The sequence below is a fragment of the Trachemys scripta genome, chromosome 1 (assembly GCF_013100865.1).
Source record: "Trachemys scripta elegans isolate TJP31775 chromosome 1, CAS_Tse_1.0, whole genome shotgun sequence".
NCBI classification, from domain to species: Eukaryota; Metazoa; Chordata; order Testudines; family Emydidae; genus Trachemys; species Trachemys scripta.
Window position 1 is genome coordinate 14024321 of NC_048298.1, and position 17440 is coordinate 14041760.

A 17440-nucleotide genomic window follows, 5' to 3' on the forward strand; every position below is an offset into this window, starting at 1 on the left:
TGTTCAAGCTCAACAAATACATATTTTGTCCAGTTTTAAATTCAAAAATGGGGCTTCTGTTCTGCAGCATTGACCAGATTTATAAGAAATTGTCCTAATATTTACCTTTGTTCCCTTTGTCCCATTACTCCTTGTTATTTGCACATATTGCACCTTAAACAATTTCTTTTTACTCCTTGGTATTTACCCTTCAAATATTTGTCCTTTTTCTTCATCACTTAACCAATCTCTGCTTCTTTCCCAGTGTTTCTAATTTAATCACCCCACCTCCATAATCATGTTTGTTTTTCTCTAAGCCTCCCACCAACTTCTCGGTCTTCCTTGTATGGAGGAGCTGACCCCTAAACCTAATATTGCAAGTGCAGTGTCACTGGAACTGTACAGAGAGGCTCTTGCCTCCCTGCTCCATGTTGTAATTCCTCTGTAAAACCAAAATTCTGTTAGCAGGAAGAAAACACTTCATTTATTGGTCCTTTGACATTCTTCCCGTGTGACTAAAACTTAAGACTCAGTTCATCCAACACCAGTGCAACTCTTGGAGGGAGCATTTAAAATGGCAGTTCTCAAACCACAGATTACTCGTGCTTTGTGAAGCATTTGGCTGGTGATCTGTGGAGAAGTGGGTCGTCACATGGTGCTGGCCTTTTGTTCTTTTTCGAGTGATGATCCTTATTGTATTGTATTGTATTCCGAGGGTTACGCATGCATGCCATGCGCCCAGAGTGGGAGATTTTGAAAGTAGTGTCTGTTGGTCCATCCATGCACCCTGGCTCGCTTTGTGCTTCTGTCCAAGGTGATAAAGGGCAGGGCGGACCGACCTGCCTCTCCAGTTCCTTCTCATCACCACATGGTCTGGGTCAGAACTTCCAGTGTCCTCATCTCTGATGCACTTTTAAATAAGATAGTGTACATAGTAGATAGTTTGCCAGTTTTTAGACTAGTTTTGCCTGTTTATTGTAGTTTTATCATAATTTTAGTGCTTAGTTTAGATAGAGTTGGGGGGGGGGTGTTTTCTTTGACAATGCCCCCCAAATCCCTGTACCCGCATGTGGGTGCCGGACTTTGCCCAGGACTTCCGGCTTCAAACTCTGCACCTTCTGCCCACGCTTCTTCTTGGTCAATGTCTAACACCAGTGCTGCCTGTACTGCTTGGAGGAAGCTGACCTCACATCCAGGTACAGAATTTGCCTATCTTTCTCCAGCCACAGACGAGAAGGCCAGGCTCTCCGCCTCCAGAAACACCTCTGTGGAGCTCGCCATGAGACTTCACTCAGACCCAGACCTGGCATGAGCGGTGGGTGAACCACCGGCTGGGGAAGGCTAACCCCCAGCCGGACCTGCCCCCCTGCCCGAGGACCCGCCCCCTTCCCCTGCCGGAGCGTGCCCCTCCACCCCCCTCTCCTCCTGCCCCCAAGCACAAGGCGGGTGGCCCCCGAGCGCTGGGTGGCGCGCAACCCTAGCACCTCCCCCTCCCCCCCAGCACCATATGGCGCCAGCCACCTCCAAGTCCTGGCCACCCCAGCATACTGCTTCCCTGAAGAGGAGCAGCCTGCCTGAACTGGGTTCAAGGGGGAAGGGCAGCAAGTCACCTTGTCCGTCAGTCCCCTCCAAACCTAGAGAGATCATTTTTCCACCACAGGATATACCCCAGGTATGGGACCCCTCACCATCCTCTCCAATAATCTACACCCTTTCACCAGTACCACCATTGGAACCCGAGTCCGCCTTCCCCTTCTCTGACAAATCAGAACTGGGAGAAGAGCCAACTATGTCTTATCACCCCTACACACCTTCACGGAGACCGCCATGTCCCTGGCAACATCTATCATTTCAACCACCTCAGAGCCATTGGTACCTCATGCAGTGGGTACCATCACAACCCCCTTTGGATCTGGCCTATTGGCCATAGTGAGGACCCTGGTCCTATTGCCCCCTTTCGGAACCAGCCTGGTCTGCAAGGGAATTTTTTCCGGCCTTATGGGTCCTTCCAGCAGATGCTCAGATCCAGTGGTACAGGAAGAACCTCTTGGTCCAGTCCCAGCAGTGCTGCTGGAACCAGCAAGATTTCCCTCCTTATCTCCGGATGAAAGCAGTGACTGCAACATCCCCTTTGCCTCGGAATGACTTTCTGCAACAGTTCCTGAAATTGCCTAGAGCCGTGGGGGAATTCCAGAGTCCCCTGGAAGAAATCCAAGACCCTCAGTGTAAGTTTCTGGATATCTTCCACACCTCAGGACTGGTAAGGATTGCACTACCAAATAATTATGCTATTCTGGAGCCTGCTAGGACGGTGTGCTACATGCACAGCTACCCCCAAAAGGACCAAAAAAAGTTACTATGTTACTGACAAGGAGGGGTCTGAGTTCCTTTTTTCTCATCTTCCACCAAATTTCCTAGTTGTCCAGGCTGCAACTGAGTGAGCCAAACAGCACTCTGAATCTACACCAGCTGATAAGGAGGGCAAGTGTTTGGACCTTTTGGGACACAAAGTATTTTCCTTACGGAGCCTACAATCCAGGATCGCAAACTATCAGGTATTACTAGCCAAATATGGCTCCCTGAATTACAGTAAATTCCAGGAATTTACTGATAGTCTGCCACAACACAATCAAGCCTGTTTTCAGATATTTGTTGAGGAGGGAAAGCTGGTATCCAGAACAGCCCTCCAATCAGCGGTGGATGCAGCAGATACCTCTTCCTGGGTTATGGCAATGGCCATAGTTATGCGTAGAGTCCTTGCTCCGTTCTTCTGGTATTCCCATGGAGGTACAGAACACTACTGAAGACCTCCCTTTCGATGAATCCCATCTTTTTTACCAAAAGACAGATGAATAGCTGCATACCCTCAAGGACTCCAGGCCACTCTTCGCTCATTAGATATTTACACTCCTGCCCCAAAGTGCAAATTCCACCACTAACCATCCACCCAACAGTATAGGTCTCTTCAATTCTATGAGCCTCTAAGGAAAAACCAAAAGAGACAGAGACCCCACCTCCTGGGGCCCCCTTCACCCGGCTTTAATGTCATAGCTTCAACCTCCAGCCAAGAGTATTTCTGAAACAACCCTGAAAGCCACCAACCACTATACTTACCACCTCACGACTCTCCAACTCCCTTTGGGGGTTGTTTAGTACTTTTTTTCCTCATGCTTGGAGTGTGATAACAGTGGGCAAATGGGTTTGGATATCATCCACCATGGCTATGCGATAGTTTGTCATGCTATCTCGTCCAAGACCACCCTCCTGTCCCCCTTCAGGGACCACTATCACAAAAGCATTCTCGCCCAAGAGATGAACTCCTTATTACAGTGGGGAGCAATAGTATGTGTTCCCACGGAATATTGGGGAACAGGTTTCTACTCAACTTACTTCCTGATACCCAAGAGGAAAAGCTGATGGAGACTGATTCTTGATCTTCGCCATCTCAATCGCTTCATCCACAAACTCAGGTTCCGTATGGTCACACTGGCAGCAGTTATTCTGTCCTTGGAGACAGGCATATGATTTGCAGCTCACAATATGAAGGATGCTTATTTCCCTATAGAAATCCATCCACTCCACAGATGTTTGAGATTCACAGTGGACACCCATCATTTCCAGCACAAGGTGCTTCCCTTCGGGATAGCCACTGCTCCCAGGGTCTTCACCAAGGTCTTTTACGTCATAACATGATGTCCTTGTGTTTCCATGTCTTGACAACTGGCTTCTAGCCGCGCAGTCAAGGCATCAACTTCCATGTTGCTCAACTTTCTCTCATCACTCAGAGTCAGTGTCAAGAAATTGATCCTAGACACCATATAGTTTTTGGACTTCATAGTGACTACCATCAATTCGGTCATGGCATGAGCCTATTTACTAGCAGACAGGTTCCAAGTGTTAAGCAACATCATAGCTCACATCATGAGCTACCCACATATGTCAGCCAGGATTTGTCTGTCCCTCCTCAGTCACACGGCTTCATGTACATATGTGACCCCCTTGGCACGATTCCACCTTCGATGCCTTCAGTCATGGCTCCGTCCGTTTACTTGCCAAGCTGCCACTCCATGGTCTCTATGCTGACAGTCCCCACCATGGTACTATCATCCCTTCAATGGCAGTGGGACTCACATCGTATGTGTGTGGGAGTTCCCTTTCTTCCCTCCTCCCCAGAGAAGATGATTATCACTGATGCATCCTTGGTGGGTTGAGGGGACTCCCAGAGAATCTAGGATGCACTTAAACATCCTTGAACTCCGAGCTGTCAGAAGAACATGCCTTCATTCACTCCTATCATGTTCTCATCATGTCAATACCACCACCACTGTGTTTTAGATCAACAAACATGGAGGAATGAGACTGTCCACGCTATGCGCAGAGGCAATCAATCTCTGGACTTGGTTCATCAACCACCAGATTCTCCTATGTGCAGCCTTTCTTCCCGGGACATAGAATGTATGTGTGGACTCATTCAGCAGACATTTTGCGATCGAACACAAGTGGGAACTTCACAATTCGGTAATATACTACATCTTTGCTCAGTGTAGGAGCCTATCCACAGACCTATTCACCTCACTGGGGAACAGCAAATGCACAACATACTGCTCCAGGGGAGCCCTCAGCCACTGCTCTCAGGACAACAAGGAACTGTTCCCTTGGTCAGACTGATTCAGCTACGCATTTCTTCCACTACCACTCCTACCTCGAGTACTCCACAAGACAGAGCAACGGTAATTCTGATCGCCCCCTACTGGAGCAGACAATTCTGGTTCCCCAGTCTTCTCTACATGTCATCCCACCCACCAATTCCCATCCCCAGCCATCCAGTTCTGTTGTCCCAATGCAAAGGCGAAATCAGATATCCCAGTCCACATGCACTACACCTCTGAGCATGGTATTTGGATGGGCATCTGCCTTAAAGCAAACGTGTTCTTTGGTGGTACAGAAAATCCTTTCTAGCATCAGGAAAGACTCCACCAGATGTTACTGGGCCAAGTGGCAACATTTTTCATCGTGGGCTCAATGAAAAGGTTTTTCATCAGAATCAGCAGGGATCCCCCTCATACTGGACTACTTTCTGTCATTGAAGTCATCTCACCGTCAACTCTCTGAAAGTATACCTGGCAGCAATTAGTGCATTCCACCCTCCAGTGGAGGGTTCCTCTATTTTCACACACCCACTAACCGCCGGCTTCTGGAAAGGGGTCACCAGAACCTTCCCACCTGTCCAACATATAGTACCTCAATGGAACCTGAATCTTGTTCCCTCTGTGCTAACGAAACCGTCCTTCGAACTCTTAACATCATGCTCTGGCCCTCCTTCCCATGAAAGTCGCCTTCCTTGTTACTATTGCCTCAGCGAGAAGAGTTAGCGAACTGGAGCCATGATGGCAGATCCACCTTTCAGTTTTCCACAAAGGTAAGGTCTTCCTATGACTACACCCTGAGTTCTTACCAAAAGAGGTTTCTCAATTTTACATCAATCAAGCCATTCATCAACCTGTTTTCTTCCCAAAACCACATGTATCTGCAAAGGAGTGTTGACTCCACTCCCTCAATGTTTGCTGAGCTTTGGTGTTCTACCTCAGAGAACGAAACCATTCAGGAAGTCCCCTACACTGTTTGTTGTGATAGCACAGACACTCCAGGGGCAGGGCATCTCCACCCATTGAACCTCCAAGTGGATTTCAGGGTGTATTAAATTCTGCTACCAACTATTGAGTCTACCTCCCACTACAGGGATACGGCCTCCCTTCAGAACATGCCGCTCATTGACATATGTAAAGCAGCCACCTGGATTTCCGTACACACCTTCACTGCACACTAGGCAGGACTCAGCAGCAGATGCTTCCTCTGCGCTACTATTCCATCCTCATCCTCTCACTCGCCTCCAAATTAGGTATTGCTTGTTAATCACCCTCAGTGGAATACAATAGGGACCATAACTCAAAGAAGAGGAGGTTACTTACCTGTAACTGGAGGTTTTTCGAGATATGTAGTCCCTATCTGTATTCCACTCCCCACGCTTCTTCCCCTCTGCCAATGATCTGCCAGATTCACAGTGGAGAAGGAACTGGAGATGCGGTTGGTCCGCCATGCCCTTTATCGCCTTGGATGGAAGCACCAGGCGAGCCAGGGCGCATGCGTGGACCAATGGACATTACTTCCAAAATCTCCAACTCCGGGTGCATGATGTGCATGCGTAATCCTTGGTGGAATACAGATAGGGACCACACATCTTGAAGAACCTCCAGTTACAGGTAAGTAAGTAACCTCCTCTTTCTAGCTGCTAAACATTAGAAAATGTCAGAACACATTATGCTTTCCTTAGCTTACTCTTATAGGGAAGCAATTGCTCTAGATGTTATGAAACTGCAAATGAAATAGAGATAGGTGGACTCTGTGATGGTGAATGTGGTGGAAGGTGGTCCACAAGACATTAAGATGTGGCCCACATGATATGAAAAGATTTGAGAGCAGCTCTGTTAAAGGATAGGACTTCTTTGTTTGTTTATTACCTGAATAATTCAGAGTGCATTTTGTTCAAGGAGATGTGACTTAGCTATTAGTCAATTTTGAGGGGTTTCACTTATCTTGCATGTGTGCAAACCAGATGTTTTGTGCAGCTTCGTAGTGTAAACTGGAATGAGAAGTAGAATGGCTTATCTTGTTCAAATTCAGCTCAACAACTAGGTCTACTGATTCTGGGTAAAATTGCTAGATCTCTCTGCATCCATGTGTAAAATGAGGAAACTTACCTACCTCTCATGCCACTCATAGAGCACTTTGAAGATTCACCATGCTATAAGGCAGGGGTTCTCAACCTTTTCCTTTCTGAGGCCCCAACCAACATCCTGTTAAAAACTCCACGGCCCCCTTGTGCCACATCAACTGTTTTTCTGCATATAAAATCAAGGACCAGCGTTAGGGGGCAGCAACCAAGGCAACTGCCCGGAGTCCCACGTCACAGGGGGCCCCATGAAGCTAAGTTGCTCAGGCTTCAGCCCTGGGTGGAGGGGCTCAGGCCTCTGGGCTTCAGCTTTCTGCCCTGGGCCCCAGCAAGTCTAATGCCGGTCCTGCTTGGCGGACCCCCTGAAACCTGCTCGTGGCCCCCCAGGGGCCCTGGGCCCCTGGCTGAGAACCACTGCTATAAAGTTACATATCACTGTTTGTTAAACTAAAAGGGAGATGGGCCTACCCAGAACTTGTGGCTAGCAATGGAAGCTTAAAAAAAAAATCTTTTGGTTTCAACAAATATTTGCTGCATAAGTCTTGACCTTAACTTTGGCAGGATTTTACTTGTAAATATGGATTTAAATGAAAAGCCCTTACTGAAGGGGGATTTAAGGCTCTTGATGCTAGAAATTATATACTTGATCCTTGTGTTCAGATAGGCTTTTTAGCTGAGGACCCAACAGCCTTATCTAAAGTTCACTATCAGAGGGGGAGGCCATGACACAATAGTTGCACCTGCCTCAGTTTCCCTAACAGAGTCCCCAATAGCTCCACTGGAAGCTTTCTTGCCCCAGTGTAGCCCTCCAGGGGGCCTGTTTATTATAAAAACATAGTGCAAAATAGTCCTTTACAAAAGTCCCTAAACATTTCTCTAGCATAGTCCAAACAGTACGGACAACACACCAAGTCTAGCCTCTGTGTCTCTCACTCCCAGACTTTAGCCCTCCCTGGTCCTCTAGCTTCAGCTCTCTGGCTCAGAGAGCCAGCAGGTATCTCCCTCTATTGCCCTGGCTTCTGTGATAATTCTTCCCTCTTTTCATGGAGGACCTGCAGAGAGCTTTCTGCTCTCTGTGCTTTTCCCCAGAGACCTCTTCCAGTCGCCAACAGGCAGCTCTCACCTGCCCTTTTCCCCCCACTGGACCAGGCAGTTCTCATCCGCCCATTTCGCTGACTGACTCACTCTGTTGTCAGGCTCTCAGACAGCTCTGACTCACCAGGTCTCTCTCCCCACTAGGGCCCAGGTGACCCTCTTTTAAGTTGAACCAGGAGGCAGCTTCATTTTAAAGGGCCAGTGACACTCTGTGATAAATCCATTTTTAGTATACTGAATAAACTCAATACCAGAGCAATTGAAACGGTGTTACCAGTAGTTGAAAAAAATTAATGTGTTTAATTGCAGTTAGACACTTTAACGTTTTTTTTAACCTGTCTTTCTCTAAGGACTATCCAGCATTCCGCTGTACAAACAGCCAAGTGACCGTCCAGCCTAGCCCTTACCTGAGCTACCGACTGCCCAAGGACTTTGTAGATCTTTCTACTGGAGAAGATGTTCACAAACTAGTTGATTTTCTCAAACTGGTAAGCAAACCGCAAGGGAGGGATATCTGACCACGGAGTCTGTAAAACAGGTGCACTAAAGCACATGGAATTATGGTATTCTGGTATAAAAGGATTACAGTATTCGGCTTGTAAAATAAAGATTTTGAGAGAGAGAGAGAGAGAGAGAGAGAGGTGTATTGTTTTTACTTGTAATAACCAAGAACAAACTGTCACTTTATTATTATCTTACCTTAGGCAAAGCTACTGCATAATATAGAATATGAAAATGTTACTGGAACACATGCTCACTTTTTTGTTTAAAGATAAATATAGGCTAAGTGGAAATGTGCTGTTTGAATGGCTGAAAGTTTAAAAACTTAAATTTTTTAATACCAAAATAATTTTGTAATGTCACACGACGTTTTAAACACTTTAAGCAGTTTTTACTTCAAGCAAACTTAATTTCTCAGTTCTTTTTCAACAAATATACAGGACTTGTTCAAAGGCTGAAATGATCTTTTTGCCTTCTTTCAACCACTTTAGGCAGTTTGAAAGATTTTAACCAAGAGTAGTGCTCTATACAAGAGCAGTCTCTCAGGTGGTCAAGCCCCCAAACACTCAAAACTTTGTAGGTCAACACAAATAATCCAAATTCCATTCAAAAGCTGCAGGCTTCAGAACAGTGTAATGTGCTGTGAGAGATGCACTTTTTACATGTTACTTGTCTTAGACTGTAAGTCCTTCTTCAGGGCAAAGATTGTCTCTATTCTCTGGATGATTATATATAATAAAAACAAATTGGTGCTTTTTTCAGTCTAATTTGCAATGTTCCCCACTTCCATTAGAAGACTATTCCGCAGTCTAATAGTACTTGCTATCAGAAATCTTTTTACATCCATTGTAACTTCCCCCTTTTCGATTTCATCCCATTACTTCTAATTACACTCCTTTTGTACCAGCACAAATCTCTTCCTTTCTTCCTTACCAATAGTGAAGGATCTAACTCTCTATCGCCGAGATTTTGAGGGCAGGCAAAGCCTAAGGATTTGTTTGGCATTAGCCAACTATAAGACTCCAAGTATCCTCAATATTAGCCATCAACATTTATCCTTAAAATACATTTTTGATGGAAAATTCCTGACTAATGCTGCTCAGTGGTCAAATTGTACTCTAGTCGTCAGGTAGGCAGGGTTACCCCAAAATATCAGGGTTTGAATGAATCTCTGTTCTGACCTTCTAATGAAGGTTAATTACTCATTGGCCCTTGGGCACAGTGTTAGGGCTAAATAGGCCCTCAATACGGTGTACTCTGAAGTCTCATTAACAAAAACATAGCTAAAAATGTATCTGTTTTGGTGAATCCTCTCAATAGAGGAATATACTCAAGGAGCCGTGAGTTGAATGTCACTTTATAGTGAGGTTTTGAAGATCACGATCTTATTATGTTCAGGCCAAAACTAATTACACCTCTACCCCAATATAACGCTGTCCTCGGGAGCCAAAAAATCTTACCGCGTTATAGGTGAAACCGCGGTGTATCGAACTTGCTTTGATCTGCCGGAGTGCACAGCCTCACCCCCCCCGGAGCACTGCTTTACCGCATTATATCCGAATTCGTGTTATATCGGGTCGCGTTATATCGGGGTAGAGGTGTATTAGTACTTGAAGTCACCTCTCCAGCTATGCAACTTTGCAGGTCCTGATTGTATAGGAGTGTAAAATGGAATAACTTCAGTTCTCAGAAACATTCACAGGAGGGTGGCAGTGTTCAGGGTTGTGGTAATGACCTAACAATGACTCTCTTGCCTTATAAAGTCTGCTAGTAATATGTATTGTGAAGTTCAGCTATGAGCTAGAAGGATCAGAATTTGCATTTAGAATCCATGATTTTGAGGCTTATCCGAAGCTTGCTGCACTAGCCTATGATGCAGGCATTTTCAGCTGCTAGCTGAGAAGTTTGATGGAGGGACTGCAGAATCCACTGCCATCTCATCATTAGGTGCCCTAAAAAGAGTTAAGAGGAAAAGAGGGCCAGAAGAAAACCTTTAGTATATGTATTACTGAGTGGGGAGGGGTTGCATTATGAAAAATTTGCAAGTGCAGCCTTCCCCAAAGCCTAAGCAACAAGCCAAGCCCATTAATCCGATTAATATACTATCTTCAGCAAGCTAACATTCAGTATCTCTCGTTCAGGCAGTGGCTGATGGGAACACTATCTAATCTGTATAGGTTTTTGTGGTGCACCTATTGCTGAGATCTGTGTATTCCTTGTGTGAAAGTCACATAGAGAAGTTTTGCATTGAGGTGCCTAAATACCATAGTGATGAGGCTTATGAAAGCCTAGACTCTTAGTGGTAGGTCATCTGCTTTGCAGTGTGGTACAACCAGCAGCTTGTCACACCTAGAGACTTTCCAGTTTCAGGATGCAATGCAAGATGCACCTGTGTGGTCAGATTTTTCTTTGGTGGTGAATGTTGGTATTACCCTGGCTGTAATTCTCGGTTTTCCAGAGTTCTTGTTTAGAGGAGCATTTTTATTGGTTGACATTGGGATGTGACAGATTTTGTTCCCTATTGTAAATAAAAACCTGTGTTGGTTTCCAGTAGGGAAAAGAATCTGCCACATCCCAATGTCAATCTCTGGAAAATATATGTAATGTTAGATTGGTGCCTTATTTAAGATAAGTGTATCTAACACTGATATTAATTTTCCTGTTTCCTTGACAGAAAAGAAATCAGCAAGATGATGACTGAGGAACCATGAAGTGTAAGATGAAATTTAAAACAAGAAATTTGGCTAATTAAGGCCACATAATAGAGTAGCTATTCAAGAGCCATCAATTTAAAGAATTACCTGCTTTTTATATTCATCTGAAACAACTGAAGAGATGCTGATCCAATGTGTGTATTGGCTTAATAAATACAAATTTTAGAAAACCATTTTGGTATGGTGATATGGTACATTGGCCTGTATTGTATGATACAACATCTTTAGATTCCAAGCTAGATGCTTGTACAAATGCCCCAATGCAAGCAAGTTAGGGTCTGTGTACCTCTAAGTAATCAAATCCCCAGTCTTGAAGATTGTGCACACCCAAGTCATTGAGGTTTACTGAAATTGTAAGACTTTCACTCATATGCCAGTACATCCTACAAATTTAACTCTTGTGCAGTCAAAATGTCAAGTATCCCTCCTGCTTAGACACAGGCTATTTTAAAGCACAGTCTAGTTGTAGGGAAACAAAAAAATTCCTTTAACTTTGTACATTTAATTTAATTTTTGAGAACACTTTTTGTTGGTTTTATAGAAGAGAAGGGTGAGAAAAATTAATTTTTTCTCAGTAAAGACCACCAATTGTGTATTTCACTTTAAAGAAAAAATAGATTTAACCCATTATGTTCGCTAAACAATTTACCAACAAATGTGGATGTCATTCGTTTTTTTCTAAATCCTGAAAGCACTGTGAAATGAAGTCGTGTTTTTCAGAGTGCAGATATAGTCAGGAAATTTGCAGAAATGGGGCACTTCAGAAAGCAATTTCATATTTGAAGCTGAGTTTTATTCCTTTAGTATAAGTCTCAAGCAATCAGCTGGTGGCTTCATACAGTGAAGTAAGCCTATGTTTAAGTGTGGACTCAGTTCTGCTCCTATTGCATCCAGTGGCCGAAATCTCTGACTTTGATGAGAAAAGGATTGGCCCTGTAATTTATGATGGATTTTGGATTCATTTGGTGCTTCAGCCCCCTCTAGTGATAGGAGGCAGCTTGATGCAGTGACTACGGAGCTAGGAAACCTGGGTTCTCTTCCTAGATTTGTTACCAACTTGCCAAAGTGTCAAATAATTTGGGGAACTCCATTTTTGGGTGTCCAGCTTGATAGGTGGGGCCTTATCTTCAGGGGAGCACAGCATACTCATCTGCGGTTGAAGTGCATACGAGCTGCAGTTGCTCGTTGGCTCTGAAAATCTGATCCTAATTTGTCTCAAACTGGCCATCCAAAAATTAACAGCTATTTTAAGACGTTTAGTCCTTTGCCTCACTGTTCCTCAGTTTTTCTATAAAAACTGAGAGGGGAGGGATAGCTCAGTGATTTGAGCATTGGCCTGCTAAACCCAGGGTTGTGAGCTCAATCCTTGAGGGGGCCACTTAGGGATCTGGGGCAAAATCAGTACTTGGTCCTGCTAGTGAAGGCAGGGGGCTGGACTCAATGACCTTGCAAGGTCCCTTCTAGTTCTAGGAGATAGGATATTTCCATTAACTAACTAACTTAGGTAGATAATACTTAGAAAATTGGTCACTGCTCATCCCTTTGTGGTTTTAGTTTTGAATGATCACTACTTGTGGCATAGGGCTGTACAGATTATACATCCTGATCAACCATATATGCTCTTCAAACATCCATCTTGAAGATTGCTATCTTTGATGTGGAGGAAGTAACAGGCAATGGCTCTTGCAGTCTGAAATTACAAAATGTGTTTTTTTCTGAAGCTGAGGTGCATATTAAAGAGTTGCCATTTAAGCATGAGGTATCAAACATTGCTAAATCAGGTAGGAATCACGTATGAAGGAAATGTTCAGAAAATGCATATATTTTAAGGCCGGAGGTGGGGCTATTAGGATCATCCGTCAGACCACCTGAATAACACAAACCATAGAATTTCACTGAAGAATTGCTGCATTAAGTCCATCACTTCTGGTTGTTTTGAGCATGCCTGTAAGAAGACACCCAACCTTCATGTAAAGACTTCAAGTACTAGAGAATCCACCCTCACTGTTTGTCTTCAGCTTCCAGCCATTGGATCTTGTTGTAACTTTTTCTGCTAGATTGAGGAGCTCTATTCTCAGAAGTCTTCTTGTAGCACTCAGAAGAGAGGGTCATAACATTCTTCTGGAGGTACTGTACTTAAAGACCATGAGAAAAATTAATTATAATTCTCTTTTTGGTCAGACAAAGGTAGACAGGGTGTCAATACCATTGCCCCAGGACAATATTAACCTCTCCAATCCTCTATTTGAATATTTGTCTACTTCACGTGTAGCAACCCCTTTAGTCCTACGTCAGATCATAGATGAATTTCTACACAGAACCATGATAATTACTGAAATACAAGAATCCATTTCATCAAGCCTATGTTCATGAGTGAATAATTCTATTGACTACTTATGTGAATGAGGGCTGTAGGATCAGATCCTTACATTGTACAATTAAAAATATAAGCAAACATTATTTTAAGTGTGAAGTATATAGTAAGTATAAGGAAATTACTAGAAAATGGAGGTAGGTGCATGCAGGATAGTTGTACAGACAGTGAAAAGACACTTTGCTAACTAGTAACATCTTTTATAAAATGGTGGAATTGCTCAGGGTCTGAGCTATGCATCATCTCAGTGGGACAGTCATGGTTCTTGGATTGCAGTTCTTCCTGGCGTGCTAAGAAAATTCTCCCCATTATGCCTCAGTCAGTAATAGCTGTGTTTAATTTCTCCCCTGGACAGCAGTCTTAACAATATTCCACTGAACTCCTCCATTAAAAATATTACATCTTTTTAAAAATTACCAAGAGTAAAAGTTACCTGCAGTACGGTGTGCCTACTTAATGAAGAGGACTCTGATGAATGTAGCCTTACTCCTTCCCTTGGCCACGGGGGCTCTCTTGTAGTTCCTTTGGCTCATTTGCTTTCCTAATATCCCCCCCCTCTTTCCTAATCCCACTAATAAATGGTTTGATTAATCTCCAGATCAGAAGAAACAGAACATAGAATATTGAACAGAACCAAAAAAATCACCTTGCTCTGCATAATATTTTATATGATTCAGATTTGCAGATTTCATTTCTGAGTGTGCTGCTTTGCCAAATCTGGAAAGGGAAATATGAATGAGGGAAGTATTCTCCCCCCTGTACCACCTCCTTTGGCAGAATGAATACCACCTGTTGGGCTCTAGACACCTTATATGGCCATAAAATTATCCTCACGAACATATCCAACATTCTCAGTCAGGCACTCTGTGTAAATCTTTCATATATCCTTCTGTGCCCATGTATGGCTGACACCCAGGACACCATAGAAAGCATAGTTGAAACCCAATGAGACACACTTGAGTGAGAATATAGACCTTAGGATAAGAGTCACAACACAGCCTTTAATTGGCAATGCATATTCCCATGACATCCTAAAGAATGTGGTATCTCCTAATTTGTCACTAACTCTGTGTAAAGGCTCTTTTGGTAGATCTATAAAAGGCTAGCAGACCCTTCGCATGTAGTGAGATCTTGGGCAGCATTTTTACTATTAAATATTTATTACTGTAAAACGCAGAGGATCAGGGCCGTATTATGTGTGATGCTCTGCAAACAGAGCATCTGTGTTGCTTGTCATTTTACAAAGGAGGGGGAGAGGAGGACAGATATGTCTTGCATATACATACATGCACTTTACTCTGTTTTGTATTTTATAAATATCAGCTTTCCTAACTGCCCATCTGCCAATCGCCATTCTTGGGGAATTCTTGTAGGTGTCAGGGGCAGAAAGTTGGCTTAGAGGAGAGGGTAAAAACTTTACAGATCAGTTCCATGCTTAAGGCACAGCAGAGGAAAGCATGGATCTTTGTAGGAGGAGGGGACAAGCCGTCAATGCTGGCATTGTTGGTAGAATGGAAATGGGCAAGCATAGATAACAATAGAATTTGCTTCCTTAGTACTCATTTAAGCTAGTTCCCTTTAATGTGCTGAAACAACTCTTGATGTCTCTTTTCTAGCTGGAGGGGAAGGACATCTGGCTGAATGACATCTGCTAGTGTGGCCGCCAAAATATAAATAAGCAAATCAGCCTGGCAAAGTTCTTCATTCTGAAGTGGCAGGGTCCTGCAGATAGGGCTGTTTGGATAGCATTTCTCCTCAAACCTATCATTTTAGGAAAAACACAGGAATAGAATACATATCTTTGGGTCTTTGAGACAGTGCTTACAAGTATAATTGAGGGGCCACAGTCACACAGCTTTTGACACATGATGAGCTCTAGATAAATCCTGACGTTAGAGGCTTGGTATCACTGTACTTTAAATAAGTTTAGATCGTTTTTACCCTATATACATTTTAGGCTTAAACTGTGGCTATTCACAGTATCATGAAACTCCTTTCTAAATCTTTTAACATGTTGGGGAGGGGGGCGTTCTTTGGGATGTTTTGGTTTTTGTTTGTTGGTTTGTTTTAAATAATGAAAACTCAATCAGAAATTGGATTTGTAGCTCCTTTGTTATTGATGAATTTTAGTAGCTCCCTTAAAAGAATAAAGCCTTTCATGTCATATGCTAATCCTGAGACTAGATGTAATTAAAATTGCATTTATCTGCATAGTACAATTGTGGGATTCTTGTTTTCTGAGATGTTTTAAATTTATGCTAAATATTGCACAATATTGGTAAAGTATGAAATGTACTGTCTAGTACCTGCATAACACTTATCATTGTCGTATCTGAGAATATCCAAAGTCACTTTAAAAAAAAAAAAATCTGATCTTCCTCCATCTGCAGGAGTAAAATTTGAATAGGTAGAGTGTGCGGGTGTCTGGCTGGGTGTTGGGGTGTGTAAGTGGACATGACTAACTGTGTGAAGAACTATAGGGAGAAAAAGGGTTTCCACTGAGTTCTGAATGTGTCACAATGAGAGTTAGGCTCCTAAAACATCTGAACATTTTACCTTAGGACTTGCAGGAACAGCCATTTTCCAGGGGTTAATTATGCAAACCTGTACATGCAAATTAAAGGTGCGTTAGAGAAACTGTTTTCCGTTGCTCAACCCCAACGGTTCCTGATCACATTGTTTAACACCTGGGATTGGCCTAACACCCTCTAGCAATATTTCAGTGATATGCCTTCTTTCCTACCCATGTCCTAATACTAACTATAAAAGAGCCTTCATTTGTACAACACTCTCAAAAAAAATCTGGACATAATTTCCATAGCATAGGTGCCAGGTGACACGGACAGCAGCATTGCAAGGTCCTCATATGCTGCCTTGCTGGTGGGTCTGAACCCTGAGCTACAGTGAACAACTTTAAAGGGAGCCTGATAGTTAAGATTCCAAATCTATTCAGTCCTTGGCCTCTCTACAGAGACTGCCAAGTGGTTATGGGTGGCCATGTTTTTTGTGCTGTGGTTATAGGTGGCCGTGGTTTTTGTGCTGTGGGCACTGGTCCCCTGGAAATTGGACTGAGATCCTCAACTCATTTCATATAGGCCACTGAACAGTCCTCAGCTGGTAACAAGCTTCAGTTCCTTACCCTGGGTTAAATTCAGACTCCGAACTCTGATGAGGCTACATTGTACAGTAATTTTATTCTGTAGGGGAGTTGGAGACACTGATGCCCACTGAAAACAATGGGAGCCGTTGGATTCTGAGTACCTTGGAAAGTTTGTCTATAAGGGCCCATTCCTGAAGTCTTTATTCAGGCAACACTCCCACTGACTTCAGCAGCAGATGAGAAGAAGCACTTTAAGGGTTCCCAGAGTTTCCCCGTATCAGTGGGTGTTTTGCCTAACTAAAAAAAGAACAGGAGTACTTGTGGCACCTTAGAGACTAACAAATTTATTAGAGCATAAGCTTTCGTGGACTACAGTCCACTTCTTCGGATGCATATAGAGTGGAACATATATTGAGGAGATATATATACACACATACAGAGAGCATGAACAGGTGGGAGTATTCTCACACTTCTTATCAAACTGTCTGTACTGGGCTATCTTGATTATCACTTCAAAAGTTTTTTTCTCTTACTTAATTGGCCTCTCAGAGTTGGTAAGACAACTCCCACCTGTTCATGCTCTCTGTATGTGTGTATATATATCTCCTCACTATATGTTCCACTCTATATGCATCCGAAGAAGTGGGCTGTAGTCCACAAAAGCTTATGCTCTAATAAATTTGTTAGTCTCTAAGGTGCCACAAGTACTCCTGTTCTTTTTGCGGATAAAGACTAACACGGCTGCTACTCTGAAACTTGCCTAACTAAGAATTTCAGGGCTGGATGTTGGGAGAAGTCGCAAGCTGTAGCTAGAGCACCACATCCTTGTTTTGATATGTGGTGTTTATTCAAAAAGCATCAGACTGAAAGAGGAATAAGTGAAGGGAAGTGAGGACAGAAACACACATTCAAATGACCTCCCCCATCTTCCTCTTTCAGCTCTGGTG

The 17440-nt window shown here is 43.4% G+C and overlaps 1 protein-coding gene across 1 annotated transcript in view; it reads left to right on the plus strand.

The window, feature by feature from the left end:
• The window catches only part of CDC123 (cell division cycle 123), a 73987-nt gene extending 62795 nt beyond the window's left edge, over window positions 1-11192 (plus strand). The window contains exons 12-13 of the mRNA XM_034764909.1: window positions 8155-8292; window positions 10980-11192. Of these exons, the coding sequence (XP_034620800.1) occupies window positions 8155-8292; window positions 10980-11006 (165 nt within the window). The 3' untranslated portion in view covers window positions 11007-11192. The remainder of the gene's footprint in view (window positions 1-8154; window positions 8293-10979) is intronic.
• Window positions 11193-17440: the final 6248 nt, after the last annotated feature.